This window comes from Ascaphus truei, chromosome 1 (genome assembly GCF_040206685.1).
Source record: "Ascaphus truei isolate aAscTru1 chromosome 1, aAscTru1.hap1, whole genome shotgun sequence".
Taxonomy (NCBI): domain Eukaryota; kingdom Metazoa; phylum Chordata; class Amphibia; order Anura; family Ascaphidae; genus Ascaphus; species Ascaphus truei.
The window spans coordinates 192,618,320-192,639,442 of NC_134483.1; the positions used below are offsets into that span (position 1 = coordinate 192,618,320).

The 21,123-nt window shown below is 45.6% G+C and overlaps 1 protein-coding gene across 1 annotated transcript in view; it reads right to left on the reverse strand.

The window, feature by feature from the left end:
• LOC142490977 (hippocampus abundant transcript 1 protein-like) overlaps positions 1 to 21,123 on the reverse strand; it is a 96,306-nt gene that overhangs the window by 59,402 nt on the left and 15,781 nt on the right. The window contains exon 3 of the mRNA XM_075593355.1: positions 1,577 to 1,672. Coding sequence (XP_075449470.1) covers positions 1,577 to 1,672 — 96 coding nt within the window. The remainder of the gene's footprint in view (positions 1 to 1,576; positions 1,673 to 21,123) is intronic.

Below are 21,123 nucleotides of genomic sequence, written 5' to 3' on the forward strand. Positions count from 1 at the left end.
AACTATATAATACGTCAAGTTAGATGTAGTACTATGCTTTTTTCTCTTTTGGGTTCAAGATATCCATAATTAATACATAAATAACCAATTATCCAAGCCTTAAGTAACCCTAAGACAACCTGCTGAGGTATGTATTATGATGAAAGTCTACCCTGTTGGTAGCCCTCGGGCTGAACTTGGGTGCCCTTCAAAACAAGTAGACACTTAATAACAGCAAAGCTTTGCACTTAATTCTCTAAAGAAATGTTAGTATTTTATAAAAATAAAACCTTATTTTTGGCCTCCAATGTTCAGATGTAAAGGTATTTGAACATACTGTACAAACTATGCAAAACTAATATTACACCACCATAATCCAACTTCATACGAAAGCTTTCTGTAGTACACTTAAAAACATTCAAACTACCAGCTCTAACTATGCCACCACACAACACAGGCCAGTACATATGGAGCCACTTACAGTAAGATTGCACTAGACTAATTCAACTCCATAACTCCATGTTTTACAGAAAAGGGAGTGAAGGCGGACTTTTGAATAACCTCCAAATAACACTGGCTGTTTCTCCAAATTCAATTGTTTCTCCAAATTATTGCAATCAGGGCAATACATCATTAATGTATCCAATCCAGATATGGAACAATGATCCTGTACTTGTTAACTATGACAAGTTGACCTTGGTCGGTTCCTCTTTAACATAACTGGAATATTTGATATGACTCACGTACACAGCATAGATTAACATTTTTAGATTAGTAAAAACTAGATAGGATTTAATAAAATGTTTTAGTTCAACAAGAAACTCACATACAGTAAGATGTTACTGCAATTTTCTGTATTTCTGGTGAAAATGAACGAATATTTTCATGATTTATTTTAGTTTTTTTCCCCCTATCAACGGGAGAAAAATGTGGTTACGGTTATACTGAAGTGAAGCTATTTAAGTACAATTTAGCTGTCCGTACTGTGGCTGTGACCTTTTACAGAAACTTTAAAATGTACGAGTTAAAAGGAAAAAAGTGAACCTTAAATAACTTTTAAACTTGTGGGCACAAACAGTGCTTTTCCTCAGGATGACAAAGACCATGGGACTATTATTCCACACCATAAGATAACAACAGGACTATAAAGCTGAGGTGTACTTTCCATCAGTAAAACTATCTTCTGCAGCTAGATTCTTCCAACTAGATTAACCAGATTTAACAAAATCCAAAATTACAGAAGATTTAAAACCAACCACAAGAGCCACAATAATAAGAAAAATCCTGCAAAGAACATAAAACCTAAGATTTACAGAGGATGTATTTTTGGGGTAATTTAGTTTGCTGCTATAATGCAGAATTGGACAAGAAAGTAGCAGTTGTGGCATCAAGTAGGTGTCATGTATGAAAGTGACTGAAATATCAAAAGCATGCTGCCATTAAACACAAAGGGTATCTACAGATACATCACCTCCGCTTCTTTAATGGCAAAATCCTTAAAGAACTTTAACATTGAAACATCTGAGAACAAACATGCAAGCCCAGTAGTGCTATAAAAGAAAGCATTTAATAGGAATACAAGGATGTTCATACTCACTACTAGCATAGGAGTTGTTAATAGGCCCCAGGCAAAGAATTCTAGGAAGATGACAATCACAGCATGATACACGCTAGGTCTTCCGATGCCTTGTTGCTGATGAGAAAAGAAAAATACAAAAATCATTATGAAGAAAAAGAATAATGTGCTGTACCAAAACTCCATATATTTTCACTCCGGCACTGATGTCTAATAAAAGTACTAGAACAGTAGGACAAACTGCTGCAATCACACACCAAGCCTGAGAATTACGTGAATGAATTCAATAAAGATAATCAAAAGCTGCATTCAAATAATAGAAAGAGATTATTATAATTTTTTTAACCTGCTTGGATTGCCCCTTTAAACACCGTTTTTTTCTATGATGAGTAACTCCAATTGTTTGTAATTAAAACAAAGTTGCAAAGACTAAAATAAAAATAGTTTATTTAGTGGTGTATGAACAAATAATGTGATTTGTTACGAGTGTTCCACTGATGTACTTTTCTCTCATCTGCCTCAACCACTACTCTCCAACTGTGATAATACTCCACTAACAGAGGGAGAAGTGACAGAGAAACCATAGCGTTATTCAAGGGTTTCACAATGGTTATATTGCAGAAGTTGGAGAGCCCTGCTGTGTTAAATGCAGTATACATATTACAGGCATACCCCGCTTTAACATACGCAATGGGACCGGAGCATGTATGTAAAGTGAAAATGTACTTAAAGTGAAGCATTCCCTTTTTTGAAGTGAAACTTCTTTCGTGGCACCTAGTCCTGATAGAGCAAAACTGGATAGATGGGGGGCGAAATGTGAAACGGAAGTGACGTCACCTAATGGACGCCGCTCCGCTCACACGTCCCCTGTCCCCTGTCCCCTGTCACATGTCACATGTGGCGGCGGCGGCCGCCGCTCCTAAACTCCGCCGTACCCCCCCACACACACCCGGCTGCTGAAATATGCCCAACTGTTCCACGACCGCTGCCATGACGCGCATGCGCAGTTGTGATGGCGCCGCTGACGGACGCCACACATGCGCAGAAGCGGCTGGCAGCGGCGGCGTCCCACCCACACGCTCCTCACGGCGCCATTTAGCCTTCCACTGCCGCGGGCGTTCGCGGGCCCCTTGCGCCCGCAGGAAGCGGTGGCACACGGCGCAAACCCGGGCGCAACCCGCGCGGCACAGGGCCTCGGTCACTCATGCCCGTGCCGGGCGTATGTAACCCCCGCGGGGGGTGTGTGTGCGCAGATTGCGTGCGGGGTGTGTGCGCAGATTGCATGCGGGATGTGTGTGTCTGTGTGTGTGTGTGTGTGTGTGTGTGTGTGTGTGTGTGTGTGTGTGTGTGTGTGTGCGCGCGCTCAGAATTTGCGTAGGGGGGGGGGGGAGAAGAGGTGGTGCGCAATGTTACACCCCCGCCCCTGGCTGCAGCTTGACACATACACAGACCCACCCACACCCCCACACACTGACTGACCCACACACACACTGACTGACCCCCCCACACCCCCCCACACACTGACTGACCCACCCACACCCCCCACACACTGACTGACCCACCCACACACTGACTGACCCACCCACACCCCCCACCCCCACACACTGACTGACCCACACACACCCCCCCCACACTGACTGACACACCCAACCCCCCCCCCACACACACTGACTGACCCACCCACACACTGACTGACCCACCCACACACCCCCACACACTGACTGACCCACCCACACCCCCACACACACTGACTGACCCCCACACACTGACTGACCCACCCACACCCCCACACACACTGACTGACCCACCCACACCCCCACACACACACTGACTGACCCACCCCCACACACACTGACTGACCCACCCACACACTGACTGACCCACCCACACACCCCCCCACACACACACCCCACCCACACACACACACCACACACATCCCCCCCACACACACAAACACTGACTCACATACACACACACTGACCCACCCTGACTGACACACACACACGCACTGACTGACACACATACACCCACACTGACTGACACACATACATACACACACACTGACTCACATACACACACACTGACCCACCCTGACTGACACACATACACACACACACTGACTGACACACACACACACACACACACACACTGACTGACACAGATACACATACACACTGACTGACTGACTGACTGACTGACACACACACACACACACACACACACACTGACTGAGACACATACACACAAGGAATTCACACTTGGTGCAAATAGCTAATACAGGGGATGTGTGCCGAGCACGCGCATTATAAGTCAAATGTATTTGCGTTTTGTCACTGAAATTGTATTTTGATTTTTAATTAAAACATCACCAATACAAATACAATTTCTGTGACAAAAGTCAAAGAAGTTTCACTTACTATGCGCGTGCACAGCACACACAGCTTTTTTCCACTTTACAATGCATGTACTGTACTGCAATCGTCATAACATGCATAACTGATGTAAATAATGCATTTGTAACCAAAATAAATACAGTAGGCTTTATTGAAATAAAATCTTTAATGTCAGCTGATTTTTCTTATGTGCTGACAGATACAACATGGATGAATGGAAAATTATTTTAAAAATATGTAGGAAGGATGAAGGAGAGGGCATATCTTCTACTGTACAGTATTTTTACTGAAAGGGCATGAAGGTGAGGTGCATTTATTTGACTGACTGATATATTTTTGGGACTTATTTTTTGTGACTTTGGTGAAAACAGTACAGTACAATACTGTACAGTACATTGTTTTACAATGCTGTGCTTGCTTAGGCCGCACGTATAGTGCCGGCGACGTCACCCATCCCCGCTAGCGAAAGTTATATTTCGCTTTGCGGCGGCATCGCAGACTCCCGGACATTTGATTTGTTCAGGGGCTGTCACATGAGGTGACAGCCCTTGAAAATCAAATATTCCCGGCTTCCAAAGTCCGCTCCGTCGCATTGCCGCTGTCGCGCTTACTATAAGCGCACGCGGCGGCGGCAATGTGTTTGTTTTTGGGCGGCATCGCCGGCACTATACGCACGGCCTTACTTAGGTCCTTGATCAGCTTGGCTTACACGCACGCACTCCCTCAGTCACGCACGCACGCACTCCCTCAGTCACACAATCTCTCACGCACTCTCACTCAGTCGCACACGCGCACACACTCAGTCGCACACGCACTCAGTCAGTCGCGCACGCACGCGCACGCACTCAGTCAGTCGCGCATGCACTCAGTCGCGCACGCACTCAGTCACGCACGCACGTGCACTCAGACACACGCAGACAGACGCACGCAGACAGACGCACGCAGACAGACGCACGCAGACAGACGCACGCAGACAGACGCACTCAGACAGACGCACTCAGACAGACGCACTCAGACAGACGCACTCAGACAGACAGACGCACTCAGACAGACAGACGCACACACACAGACAGAAACACACAGACAGACAGAAACACACAGACAGACAGAAACACACAGACAGACAGAAACACACAGACAGACAGAAACACACAGACAGACAGAAACACACAGACACTCAGACAGACACACACACACACACACAGACAGAAACACACAGACAGACAGAAACACACAGACACTCAGACAGACACACACACACACACTCAGACAGACACACACACACACACTCAGACAGACACACACACACACTCAGACAGACACACACACACACTCAGACAGACACACACACACACTCAGACAGACACACTCAGACACTCAGACAGACACACTCAGACAGACACACTCAGACAGACACACTCAGACAGACACACTCAGACAGACACACTCAGACAGACACACTCAGACAGACACACTCAGACAGACACACTCAGACAGACACACTCAGACAGACACACTCAGACAGACACACTCAGACAGACACACTCAGACAGACACACTCAGACAGACACACTCAGACAGACACACTCAGACAGACACACTCAGACAGACACACTCAGACACACACACACAGACACACACACACACAGACACACACACACACAGACAGACACACACACAGACAGACACACACACACAGACAGACACACACACTCAGACACACACACACTCAGACACACACACACTCAGACAGACAGAAACACACACACGCAGACAGACGCACACACACTCAGAGACACACACACACTCAGACAGACACACACACACTCAGACAGACACACAGACACTCAGACAGACACAGACAGACAGACAGACAGACAGACAGACACACACACACAGACAGACACAGACACACACACTCAGACAGACAGACACACACTCAGACAGACAGACACACACTCAGACAGACAGACACACACTCAGACAGACAGACACACACTCAGACAGACAGACACACACTCAGACAGACACACTCAGACAGACACACTCAGACAGACACACTCAGACAGACACACTCAGACAGACACACTCAGACAGACACACTCAGACAGACACACTCAGACAGACACACTCAGACAGACACACTCAGACAGACACACTCAGACAGACACACACACGCAGACAGACGCACACACACTCAGACAGACACACACACACTCACAGACAGACAGACAGACAGACAGACACACAGACACACACGCAGACAGAGACACACACACACGCAGACAAACAGACACACTCAGACAAACAGACACACTCAGACAGACACACACACACTCAGACAGACACACACACACTCAGACAGACACACAGACACACTCAGACAGACACACAGACACACTCAGACAGACACACAGACACACTCAGACAGACAGACAGATAGACAGACAGACACACAGACACACACGCAGACAGACACACACACACACGCAGACAGACACACACACACGCAGACAGACACACACACACGCAGACAGACACACACACACACACACACACACGCAGACAGACACACACACTCAGACACACACACACACACACACAGACACACACAGACACACACAGACACACACACAGACACACACACAGACACACACACAGACACACACACAGACACACACACAAGCACAGAATGCAGTAGAAGAGCACCTCCTCCTCCCCCGTAGCCTGTAACTCACATGCAAAGTTCCGTTCTACAGCAGCAGCAGCAGCAGGCCAGATGGAGCTTTGAGGAGGGTGGAGGAGGAGAGCGGAGGGAGAAAAGCCAGGAGCTGCAGTGCGGGCGGAATCACTGCTATAGCAGCTGATTGATGGCGCGCCCGATCTCCCCGTTCCCCCTTACCTGCACTCCGGCTCAGTTAGGGACCACAATGAAGGAGGTTGCTGTATTGGAGGTGCGTGTATGTGTATGACCTAATCACATCTTTTGGGTTCGAATATCACCTCTATGCGGACGACACACAAATTTACTTCTCAACCCCTGCCCTTACACCTGCTGTACAGACCAAAGTTTCTGAATGTCTCTTTGCGATATCATCCTGGATGTCTCTCCGCCGACTTAAACTCAACATGATAAAAACTGAGTTCCTCATATTTCAAACCAAACCTGGCCCCACTACCTCCTTCCACATTACTGTTGGAAGTTCTGTCATTCACCCTGAAGCGCAAGCACACTGCCTAGGGGTCACACTCTTCTCTCCTCTCACATTCAAAACGTACCTAAAACCTGTCGCTTTTTCCTCCACAATATAACAAAGATACGCCCTTTCCTCTGTTGCTCCACTGCTATAACTATGACACAGGCCCTCACTCTCTCCCGTCTCGATTACTTTAACTTCCTGCTGTTCGGCCTTCTTGCCTCTCACCTGTCTCCCCTACAACCTATCCTAAAAAAACACTGCTGCCAGAATCACTCTACTCTTTCTTAAATCTGTCTCAGCGTCTCCCCTGCTGAAATCCCTCTCCTGGCTTCCTATCAAATCCCGCATCTCACACTCAATTCTCCTGCTCACATTTAAAACTTTACACTCTTCTGCTCCTCCTTACATCCCAGCCCTAATTTCTCGCTATGCACCATCTAGACTCTTGCGTTCCGCTCAAGGATGTCTTCTCTCTATCCTCTTTGTATCTAAAGCCCTCTCCCGCCTTAAACCTTTTTCACCGACTGCCCCACACCTCTGGAATGCCTTTCCCCTCAATACCAGACTAACACCCTCTCTATCCACCTTAACGAAGCATATGAGTAGCTCTGTGGCTAATACTATATACCTGATACATAAAACTTGGGCCCTTGCAGACATACTTACCAGAATGCCCTCCAACTGTTTCTGTACGTTCTTCCAAGCTACCAATTAGATTGTAAGCTCTTTGGAGCAGGGACTCCTCTTCCCAAGTGTTCATTTTTATGTCGGAAGCACTTATTCCCATGTTGTTATTTGTATTTGTTATATATGATTGGCATGTGTATTACTACTATGAAGCGCTATGAATATTAATGGTTGTCACGGGAGACCAGGACTTAAATTTATATCTGGGATCATTCACTAGACAAAACAAGATGGTGGAATAAAATGAGGTTTATTTTGGGTAAACCCACGTACACACAATGAAATACAAAATACAGATGGAATATACACACTTACTGGGGTCTGGGGGTTGAAAACTAGACTTTCCTAGTTGCAGGGCGCGTACTTCAGCAAAATGCTTACCCAGTCCGCTCCACGTCACTGGTCTATGCATGGAACAAGTAACCTTATTCCTCAAAACCGGCTCTAAGCTAGACTAGGATTCCCTGGCACCTCAATGCCTAGTGCTTTGCTATAGTAAGGAAAGCCCCTGGGTACCCTTAGGCTGCGTCCATGGTATGGATGACTGCGCGGACGCATCAGCACACTGAGCGATCAGACTGCCTAAAGGCAGTGATTGCGTCTATACGGCGTGCGGAAGTGGACGCGCAAGATATAAGTTAACATTGATTTCATGGCGCGACGGGCCGGTCAAGTGAGCGGTTCGCCCAATGAGGGCGAATCACCTCCGTGACGTCAGCCCCCTGGCACACCCCTAGACACGCCCACAGACGGCGCACGTACCATGGCCAGGGAAAGCACCCGCTTTCCCTCAGCCTCAGTATGGGCGAAGTGTCTATAGACGCAGCCTTACAAGCACTTCACTGGACCTGTCCGAAGATTACCTATAAGTCTGAAGACTGAGAAAGAGAGCTCTGATTCGGGTAGCCCATTTCATAGACTTCTATGTCCTATGTTTAACATGGACAGGGACAGGGACTTCCCACCAATCAGAGCGTGGGAACATTTCCCACCAGCAAATCAGAGCGGAGGTACATCTGGCTGCTGATGTCAGAGGAAGGGCGCACCAAGCTGCACCTGCCCCCCAGCCTACTCATGGCCACCTGCTGGGCAGGCCCCACAGTGTCTCAGAGAACAAAGATGGCTTTTGGGCCTGTTCCTCTGCCCCTCCCCAAACGGTCCGACACCTCTGGACATCCTGGTTCTCCTTTGAGCTCAGATGTCTATGCAGATACTCTGGCACCTATGTAAATGCTCAGGCTGACTGCATAAATATTTATACATACAGTATAACACACTATAAACCATACTTTATTGAAGTATAAACCTTGGGGAACCTTATATACAGTATGTGTGGGAAATTAATTTGGGATACCTAGACTCGAAAAGCAGGAGTCTGGGGGACACTGCAGTCCCAATGTAATTCACCCCGCGTACCCACAAATAGTGCCTGCATGCCGGGGAGAATCAGGGGACTACCAGTATCTTGCCCCCCCCCCCCCCCGAACTCCAGCAAACAAAACTAATACATTTTCGCCCAAATATCCCACCTAAAACTGACACTCCCAAAAGCTAATGTCTCTACAACACAGGGAACCCCAAAAGCCCCTCAACAGGTCAGGTATTTGCTATACTTTTACATATTACTTCCATAGCCCACCCTGTCCCAGACGGGTACCCACAAAGCCCACACTGTTCGTGGGGGCCATAGCAGTACCTGTGTTACCCCCCTAAACCAGGGACCCCCTTTACTAAGTATACTATAACACAGTGGTGCGCAAACTGGGGGGTGCGCCCCCTTGGGGGGGCGCAAGATCTTTTAAGGGGGTCGCAGGGCCGCTGCAGCCTGGGGGCGGCGAAACATGCTGTGTGCAGGCGGCGGCAGAACATGATGGAGGGGGGGGCGGAGGTACAGCAGCTGCAAAATAACCCTGTCAGAGCTGCTAGAGGATCGGAAGAAGAGGGCCAGATCGCAGGAGGACTGCAGGGGAGGAGCAGGCCCCAGCGGTCTGACGTGGAATGTCCCTGCTTCCTGTGTCTGCCCTGTAGCAGCGCTGTGCAGACAGAGCAGGAAGAGGACAGATCAGGGGCTGGTCAGGTGTGTGTAGCAGGGCTGTGTGTACTGAGCTTGCTGCATAAGGTAGGTCAGCATTCTGTGTACATTGTGTGGAATTGGAAGAGTTGTTTAGTCAGTGACAGAGCACAGACTGCTAATAAATAAACTCAAACTCCATCACCCCCCCTCGCCCTTACGGCATCCAGTTAAAGGTGCAGTCACAGTCCAGAGATCCACTACAATAAAGTGAAATCACTCAACAGGCACAAAGTGCACCGATTGTTTCAGGATTAAAGAAACATCTACTAACTTTTCATATATCAGGGAATGTACCCTCTCTATATGTATGTAGCTGTATGTTCTGGCTCACAGTGTTTTGTAGTCCTGGTCTATAAGGGGGGATATATTAGTCTGGTTATGAGGGCATGACAGCCAGCTGCAAAAGAACCCTGTTAGAGTAGCTGGTGGATCGGAAGAAGAGGGCAAGAATGCAGGAGGACTGCAGGGGAGGGGCAGGCATGTCTGACGTGGAATGTCCCTGCTTCCTGTGTCTGCCCTGTAGCACTAATGCTCCTGACCTGGCACCCTGCTTTGCAATTCTCTTCAGCAACACAGGACAGGAGGCACAGCTGAAATTGCAAGAAAGGGTAGGCTATCTGAATTTTACCCAATGTACTCTAATATTACTGAAACACAAGGAAAAACACCCCATAACAGTAAAAAAAGGTATACAAAATAATACTGCTAAGTAGGAGGGTGGATGACAAAAAGGGGGGGAAGAGGGAAGGGAGGTAGATATGGGTTGGAATGAATGCCCCCCCCCCCCCCCCAAATAATTGCCTGTGTGATATTGACAGTGCACCAAAAGAAACAAATATTACCAGATACCAGCCAAATAAACAGATAGTGATCCATCTCATAAACATGTTACAGCTCCAAATGTTATGATAAGTGCAATGAATTTGAGAATAAGATTGTAGTGCATTCATGGTTCTCTCATCCCTGTCCTACTGTCTTCTGGTCGCTATAACCCTGCAGTTCTACAGACACTTTACAGTCCATGGGGGATAATAATTAATGTCCCTAACTAAGCATTGAAAATGTAAACAATATTAAAGAATGCATTTGCAGCAGGCGTCTATAGACGTCAATAGAAAGACTGCGGCCCCGCTGGCGCTGACCGCGCTCATGCTTGAAAGTGGTGATGTCACCAGCTCTCTAAGCATGAGCGCTGGGTGTCCTGGCTATTTCGCAAGCGCGCGTGGAGGTGGGGATGTTGTTGCAGGCAAGTTGAGCACGCTTGAAAGTTAATTTTTTGTTTACTCAAGCACCTAACTTGAGTGAGCGTGCGTGCCCGCACAGCACATGAGCAGGGACTTACACATATAGATTTATGTAAGTAAAAGCGGCAATTACTGCGCGCTCAGCACCAGCGGGGCCGCAGTCAAAGGGGGTTGAGGAGAGGAGATTATGAGAATCTATTTGAGATTGTCACACATGATATCGTACATATCGATATAATGTTGAAATATGTAAGTATTTATATGTATTTGTAGTCACATTTGTATTGTATACCGTTTAAACTAGTTTTTTTTTTTCATGTGATTTTTGTTCACATCAGGAAGGGGGGGCCCGACAAATATCATTGATGAAAAGGGGGGCTCGGCATAAAAAGTTTGCTCAACCCTGCTATAACACATTTCACCATGGCTCACTTTCCTTCCTGGGATGTGCTGAAGCAGGGTACCCTAGTGGTGAGTCACGGTTACGTTTTTAAGGGGAGATATTGATGGGGCCAATGTGCACACATGTATCCACAAAACATGCCTAATTGTAGGATACATATTCCTGGGGAACCGGCACTTTGGTCCCCGACCCTGTATGCACATTCTGACAACAGTTTCCCCGTGAAATCCCCTTTAAAACTCATGCACCCAAAATCCCTGGTTAAATACATGCCCGGAAAGGGAAAAATCACAACAAATACTGGTAATACATTCTGGGGCAGTGGAGTGCTGCCCAAATACACATGGGGCTAACTATATGTGTTCCCCAACATCCACCCTTCACCTCCCGCTCCCAAAGTCCCTTTCCTGCCGCTATCTTCTATGGGGAATCATAACCACACATGGTATCCCCAGCCCATAACCCTGCAGGGTACCGTATATGGGAACATGATCACATGGAAACATAGTGTATTATTATACTGGGCCCAAGAGCTAACCCTCATGGCCCATTACCCACGGTTCCTAGGGGCAGCCAGCTGGGTTTGGACCTTTATTTAGAAGGCCAGCTACCCCCACCGTCACAATGGCGCTGTATAAAGACATACATACATTTTGTTACAATATTTCTTTCCCTGCCTTACAGATAGGATGTTGGTGTGAATAGAATATATCTATATCTCTAAGGATGTCTGCAACTCATTATGTCACAAGTATGATGCCACATGCAAGGTATACAGCCTAGTAGGTACTACACCCAGTGGCTGACTTGCCACATATATTTCAGAATGTTTGTCTATCTATAGATAAGGATGTCTGCAACAACCGAAATGCATTCTCAAGGAAAGGATCAAGGAGGGGACGAGCGGCAGCAAGGAGGGGACGAGCGGCAGCAAGGAGGGGACGAGCGGCAGCAAGGAGGGGACGAGCGGCAGCAAGGAGGGGACGAGCGGCAGCAAGGAGGGGACGAGCGGCAGCAAGGAGGGGACGAGCGGCAGCAAGGAGGGGACGAGCGGCAGCAAGGAGGGGACGAGCGGCAGCAAGGAGGGGACGAGAAAGATGTAGGGGACGATAGAGGAGAGGTGTAGGAGCGATGGAGAGGAGTGCTCTAGGGCGCACACTGAAGATGGGGGACAGGTCTAGGTGCACATGGATGATGAATGTTTAATTAATAACCTTTAAGATCTGCTATATCGGCGTATGTTGCGCCGAGTACAGCAGTGAGAAATTCTGAAATGGAAGAACAAGAGTAGTTTACTTGAACATAGATTGAAGCAGTCCAGCTATTAATAGAAATTGAAAAAATAAATCAAAAAATTCCCTATATAGGACATCCTCCCTCCCCCCACCCCGGGCAGCGCTTGGTAATTCCGCTAAAAACACTCAGTGGCCGATTTGACACACAAACATTCTGAAATATCTATCTATAGTTAAGGATTTCTGCAACAACCGAAATGCTTTTTCAAGGAAAGGAACAAGGAGGGGAGGAGTCTGAGAGACAGCAAGGAGGGGATAACAATTGATGTTTCAGTCCTGTCTTGGACCTTTGTCAAGATACAAATAGAGTGAACTACAGACATACCCCGCATTAACGTACGCAATGGGTCCAGAGCATGTATGTAAAGCGAAAATGTACTTAAAGTGAAGCACTACCTTTTTAATCGATGCATGTCATATACGTGCATAACTGATGTAAATAACGCATTTGTAACAGGCTCAGGTGTGGCGAATTATAAGTGAAAATAGCCACACAATGTAAAAATTGAGGTATTATGTTGCGCATGCGAAAATTTTAAAGACACACTGTTTGAACAAGTCTATAAATTCTCAGGGCCGTTCTATAGTGTGTGCGCCCGTGCACATGGCGCATGCTTTTTGTGTGTATACTGTGAGCGAGTCTTGTGTGTGTGTGTGTGTGTGTGTGTGTGTGTGTGTGTGTGTGTGTGTGTGTGTGTGTGTGTGTGTGTGTGTGTGTGTGTGTGTGTGTGTGTGTGTGTGTGTGTGTGTGTGTGTTATAAATACGTTTGAAATAAATAAAGAAATGCTTTAATAAATTATTTATTAACATTGTACACACACACACACACACACACACACACTTCAGTGGTGGTACTGGCGTAAAATCTTTATTTTCCTCATCTTCCCCCCTGTCGGCTGGTTCCACGCTCACTGCCGCACACGGCACCATTATAGAAAGGCTGACTAACCTCAGCCAACTATAACTGCCACGTGCGCGCACGGCACAGCAAGCGCACGCACTATAGAACGGCCCTCAGACTGCAACCCCCCTCATCCTCTCACCCCCCTCTTACGCCACCACCACTACCCTCCTCATCATCTCCTCAACCCCTCATCATCACCATCTCATTTAACCCCCCTCATCATCTCCCGCAGCACCCTTGATCTCCTCCATTATCAAGCACCCCCCCCCCCCCCATCCCAGTGGTGGGATTCAAAATTTTTAGTAACAGATTATCTCCCACCAGGGGGGGAGGGGGAAGGGAGACGGGGAGATGTTTTGTGTTTATGTATTATATTTATGTTTTTATTCAGTTGAACAGGACTGCGTGAGGGGGGGGGAGAGAGACCAGAGCCCCCCTCACATCACTCCCAGCCCCCCTCACCTCTCTCCCTGACCCCCTCACCTCTCTCCCTGACCCCCTCACCTCTCTCCCTGACCCCCTCACCTCTCTCCCTGACCCCCTCACCTCTCTCCCTGACCCCCTCACATCTCTCCCTCACCCCCTCACATCTCTCCCTCACCCCCTCACATCTCTCCCTCACCCCCTCACATCTCTCCCTCACCCCCTCACATCTCTCCCAGTCCTCCCATCCATGCCTACTTTGTCTGGTAGTAGAATCTCGAGTCAGAGCAGGCGCAGCACGGGGAGAGGAGCAGTGAGGTAGCAGCAGACAGGAAGTTCCGGGTCAGGCTGCTAGATGGCGCACCTACCCTGCAGTCCTGCTCTGACTCAAGTAATTATGTTACAGGCTAATACTTTGCCGCAGACCATCTCCCGCGCCACATACCATCTTCCACCATATCATCTCCCCCTGCCGCCTGATAGGAAAGATAGAAAGCCCCCCACCCCCAGGAGTCGCGGCGGGCCTGTTCGCCACAGTTTCACGGCCAATTCGCCACAAGTGGCGAATGGCGACAGGGTTGCCCATCCTGGCTCTATAGCCTCCCCGCTTGCGCACAGCTTTGGTACAGGTAGGGAGCTGGTATTGCTGTTCAGGACATGCTGACAGGCGCATGCGTGAGCTGCCGTTTGCCTATTGGGCGATATGGCCTTACTCACGAGTAAGAACACAGAAATCACCAGGCGCTCCTGAGGGTGTTCCAGGTTGGGGGAATTACAAACTGTAATAAATCAACAAATAAAACTGAAATAAAAATATTAAAATGAAAATATACAACCAGTGTTCAATTGCAGCTCAACCTTCAATGGATCTTCCTTGTAGATCCTTAACTTGTTGCAGTGTCGAGAAGTCAGGGAGCGCAGACACCAGGGTAAACATGAAAGGAAAAAAACATAACACGAATAAATAGTGCAATACAGTATTGCACTATTATTTGTGTTATGTTTTTTTTCATTTCATGTTTATCCTGGTGTCTGCGCTCCCTTACTTGCGAGTGTACTTAAAGTGAGTGCCCTTAATCCGGGGTATGCCTGTAGTGCAGTAAGTATGTACGTATGTATACAAATCTCACAGCAATCAGGATGTAAGACATGCCTACCTAGGAAGTGGATGCAATAACAGGCATATTTGGCGCCAAAACCTTCTATAGGTAACGTTGTTAAGTAACAGAGTTACTTAGCAACAAAGTGTAAAAACATTGTGACTGTGCAGTAAGAGTACAACAAAAAATGTAATACATTGAATAATGTATTACATTCTAAAAAAACATTATTGGTGCTGTGTTTACCAATATAACAAATAACAAATATTAACTATAAAAATCGAATATGTATACGCCGGAGTGTGCTGGTGTAAACTAATCAACATGTAACTTCTTAAAATGCAATGTATAAGGAAAACATCCTAAAGAATATACATTTATAACATCAAAATCTATCCATAAGCAACTATGTCCACCTAAAGACCTTATGTTCGACTTTGGCCCCTTGCAGACGCATTTATCAGAGCCCCTTCTTACGGTCTCTGTGCGTTCTTCCTTCTTACCAATTTGGTTGTACGCTATTTCGGGCAGGGACTCCTTTTCCAGAACAAGGTGCAATGGAAGGGAGATGCCTTCCTAGACCACCCAGTGCTGCTAAAGACACCTATTGTTGGCTGGCATTGCACATTGTTCTGTTGACTGATTCTGCTTTGCATTCTTTGTTACCCTTTATGGGATTTGTATCCTCCTGATAGTTTATAGTGACTGCTTTTTCTATATCAGCATTCATTTACAGGGTCATGGTAGAGTGGGAGGTTGCACTGTTTCAGATTATGTCAGTGTGACTTCATCCTCATCTGCATTTATTCAGATTTGTTTTTTGTGTCAACACATTTACTAGACATTACACTAGACAATGTGTATTATACATTTTTTTCTGTATAGGGAATATAGTGTGTGGAAGGTTAAAGGGAAGTACCATTCACCCTCCTGGTCTGTGGGAACGGGCCATAAGGGGCTCACACCCTTACCCCAAAATATTGCCCCCCCCCCTTGTCGGGAAAAAATGACCTAGCTAACATGTCCCAAGGAGAGGAATTAAAAAACACTAGTCTAGTGACTGACATTTTACCAATTTTCTACATTATTTTAGGGAGAATTTATTTTAAAAATATTGCTGAAAGAGACTAGAGCGGGAGGACCTGGCAAAATGAATGTACCACTGAAGAGATGAGGGAAATCTTATGACCAAAATGTGTAAATTTATAGATTGCAGTACTAGGATCAATCTTGGTGGGAAATGCCAAAAGAGGAAGCGGTGACACACTTGGCAGGCGTATCAGGCAGTAGGCTTACCCAAGAAAGTGTAAGGCAACACAACCACAATAAATGGTTGCATACAAGCCAGGCTTGTAATTATGATGATAAAGGATTTTTTTACTGTTGAGTGCAGTGAACCCAGTTGGGTGTTCTATTTAGAATTTGGGAGGGTCTAGGGTCCCTCCATTGTTCCCTGTGCACCATACTTGTCTTTTGTTATTTATAATCATACCTTCAGTGCTGCCTACGGCCTATACTTTTTGTATAATGTATTGGTCATGTACTACCAATTATCTACTGTCTATACATCATTATTTGGACATAGTTTCTTATGGATAGATTTTCATCTTCAATGTAGAAGTAAAAAATTCGAAAGAAAATACATTTATAAGATGTTTGCTTTCTATTGGCGCACGTAACGTGGGAGACTTAATTAAACCGCCAATTTATTTCCCGTGGAGGAGACCGTACCAACGCTAGCTTTACAGATATGCATCTCTGGGAACAAGAGGGTCCCTAGAGCCAAAATCAACCTTGTTCAGCTCTAAATCCCATGCTTCTTATCTTTTTATAAAAATGCCGGAAGTGGGGGAGGAAATGAAATAAAAATAAAAGCAGGGAGTACCTTCTCTTTTAGAAGCACGACATGCTCAGGGGGCAAGATACTAACATTAAAGTAGATGCAGTAACCGTATATACTGTAGGCTTCTTTGGGGAGGGATTGCTGCTTTAAAGAAACCTGTGACGTGGTTTGTTGCTAAGCAGCAACTTCTGACCTACAAAACTGTGTCAGGCTGTATTAACTCTGCAGGGCTGTGTCAACACAGATGATGCAGGAAAGACATACGCATGTCACCTTTTGTTCCCTTTGTTAATGATATTCTTTTATATAACATAAGGTGTTCAGCTATAAAATACACTTGTATAGATTTTCTAAATTGTGTCCAATTTATGGCAGGTGTACTGTAGGAAGGCCAGTCCTAGTTCCTTCAAATAATATTTCTAAGGGTTTATGAGCACTACCTCTTATTGAACAGGTTGACAGATGCAAAGTGCAAATATATCAGTTAAGAAATAACATCACAACACAAACTTACAGTATGAGGATTATTGTATTTATTTGATAAATGAACTGCTTGGTATACTACTTAGATCTAGGCATCGCCACTGAAATAAAGAACTTAAATGCACTAAACACAAACACAAAGGGTCAACAAGGAGGAAGATGCACAGACTCAATCCAGGCTAATCTTTCTTTACTCCACGATGCTCTGATGGGAGGTGGGAGCTTTCAGCAGAGAGGGTGCCATAACAGACTTGAACCCCACTAGACATCAGAAAACTTAAGATCTTGCTAAAACCTTAATTCAGACAGGTTCATTTTTTACTTTTTTTTTAAACATATGGACATTTGTACAAACTTCAAGCAACAGTCACTACAAATTATAATACAGTATACATACAGTATATTATACACACATCTATATCTTTTTTTCCACGGACGCAAAGTACTAAAACTCTTAAATAGATTCGACATTTGATTTCAACCCTCCTTATAAATTATTAGTCTAATCACCTAATATGTTAGTCTTACTCTGGTTATGTTCATTACAAAATGGCAGCCATCTTTTCCAGGCAGCAAAATGATAAAGGGTAGCCTGAGATATCTATAGATGTGTCTCTGGTTAAAAGCTCACTCCTTTGCACCTTCCACACCCATGGGAACTTGCATCCAGTATGATTGCGACAAATCTAATACAGAGTGCTTTTCCTGGTATTATACAGGTTAATAAAAGCTTCAATCAGACTTAGAACTTTGCAACTAATTTTGACAGATTTATTATAAATCATTCTTCCTGGTAATGTACAGGTTATTAAGAATCTATTTTAGTGTTAGGACCCTTGAGACGTGGGCCCGCCTTGGAGGGGCTCAAGGGCTTACAACACTTTGGCCAAAGGGTTAAACTAAAAGACCATTTTATTCAAAAGAGATATATATAGATATATATATATCTATATATATATATATATATAGATATATATATCTAGATAGATATAGACCATAGATATATAGACCATACGATACCGGTTGCAACACGACATCAAGGGACAGCACGCAGGTAAGTAAATCATAAATTTTCTATATTTGATAGAAGACACAAAAAACGACGTTTCGGTCCCCCAGTGGGACCTTTCTCAACCAGAGACGAAACATGAAACACAGACAGAGCTCAGTGCTACATCCAAAGACACCAATACACGGTACAGTGCCAAAATATATATATATATATATATATATATATATATATCTCTTTTGAATAAAATGGTCTTTTAGTTTAGCCCTTTGGCCAAAGTGTTGTAAGCCCTTGAGCCCCTCCAAGGCAGACCAGGTCTCAAGGGTCATAACACTAAAATAGATTCATATATATGTTCTCCAATGCAACTACAACACACATCACTGCTAGATTGGTCAACACTAGAGTCTAGGCGCAAAGTTCACCTTTCCTGTCTTGCCTTTAAATTCTTCATGGGCAAGCTACCCAGCTACCTGAACAAGCTCCTCATCCCTACCACTTGCAGCACTTATCACCTGAGATAAGACTCCAAAAGACTATTCATGGTCCCAAGGCTCAACAAAGTATCCGGACGTTCCTCCTTCTCCTACCGTGCATCCCAAAACTGGAACAACCTACCAGAGACTCTCACATCCACCACCAGTTTAAGTTCTTTCAAATCTAAGGCCGTCTCACATTTTAACCTGGTCTGTAACTGTTTCGTACGCTCATAATATATATTTTCTTTAACTGTGCACGCAATGTCTTGTATATAATGTATACCCTGTTCATTTATGTAACTGTACTTGTAACCATGTATTATTTGTTTTACTCTGTGCCAGGACATACTTGAAAACGAGAGGTAACTCTCAATGTATTACTTCCTGGTAAAATATTTCATAAATAAATAAATAAATATATATATATATATATTGTAGATATCAATAGTAAAAATTGTCAACCCCAAAAGAGCAAACAAAGAACAGCACTCAGTCGTAACATGCAAAGAAAAACCTGTATTAAGATGGTACACGAGCACACTTAGTTCAACGTTTCGGTCCAGAAAGGACCTTCCTCAGGGATGTACTGCGGAACCTTAATACAGGATTTTCTTTGCATCTTACGACTGAGTGCTGTTCTTTGTTTGCTCTTTTGGGGGTGCTTCATGTGGGTCACTTTCCAGCCTCCGCACCCCTCAGCGCGGGCGAAGGCACCATGGCCAAAGCCTTAAAGGTTGCTGAATAATAATTTTAGGTTGCAAAATATTGGCTACAATAGTGTAGACATGACACTTCATTTTGCAGCCAATTTTTGGCTGTTCGTCTGCTACAAACATCACTCAAATATGAAAATCATGCGGCTGCGGGCTGGCCAGTCTTGCAGTGCGCAGAGGTACTTCATACCAATATTGCATGCTAGAGTACATATAAAAAAAGTTAACCAGGTTTAGAATCTTAGTATAGCACGTCACTGAAATATATCAGACATTAATAGGGTTTACAAATTCCATCAAACCTGCCAGTCTAAAGAGCGAACCAAAGAAGAAAAACAAATATTAAGGCGTCCTTCTCCTGGTATTTCAAAATCTTAGCCAAAACTGCCTGCACCGGTTCTGAAATACTAAACAGTTTTCTTCCATATCAGTCATTTAATATTTGAATGTCCAGGAAAAAACAGCGCACCTCAAAAAATTTAAAACTTGTTTTTATATATGTAGCCAGGTCACCTGATGGCTACTATTCTGTCCTCGGGCTGGCAGTAAACCCTGGTACAATCAGGTTGCCAGTAGTTGATATGGGGTTTTCCCCCTCCAAGGAGCTGCACTTGAGTGACAGCGGGAAGCGGTGACATCAGGCCTGGGCATGACCAATCATGAGCCAGACCTGGTGCACTCCTCTTGGCAGTACTTAAGGGCAGTACCACCCCAAATTCGTTGGTGTCCTTCACCCAGTGAGGAAGGCAGGTTACACAGTGGAAAAGAGATTGGGCCTTCTCCAATCCTCTTCCCTCCGGGGGAGAGAGCGAGTGTGGACCATACCCTCTGCCTCTGCTAGGGAGGTGGGGAAGAGCTAGGATGGCTGCGGGTGCCCTTAGCCTGCAGTGGCGGTCCCGGGACCATCCTTCAGTGAGAGCTGAGAGTACTGCATCGGGCAGAAGCTTGCCGTGTAACTGTGCTGTACAGAAGAGATAATAAACCGTTCCTGTTATACCTCCTGCCTGGTGCGTGACCTTACTGGGGGAACAGGTAATAGTTCTACCGTGGGAGAGAACCTTCAGTTCCTGGAGCCTACGGCAGATGGAGGCGCTGCACTGCTAAAGAGATATGTGGAGTATGAACCCCAGAAGCCTGTTCCTGTTTCCCCACTACCATCGGCGGACGATTCAGCCCTCCTGTTACCAGCAGGTATATGCACCACACACACACCGTAGTAGTAATGGACAAATCTCCCATCGGGTGGGGGGAAACACCGTTACATATATAAAGAAGCTTCTTTTTTTTACCTTTATGAAGAGGCTACATTTTTCCTTA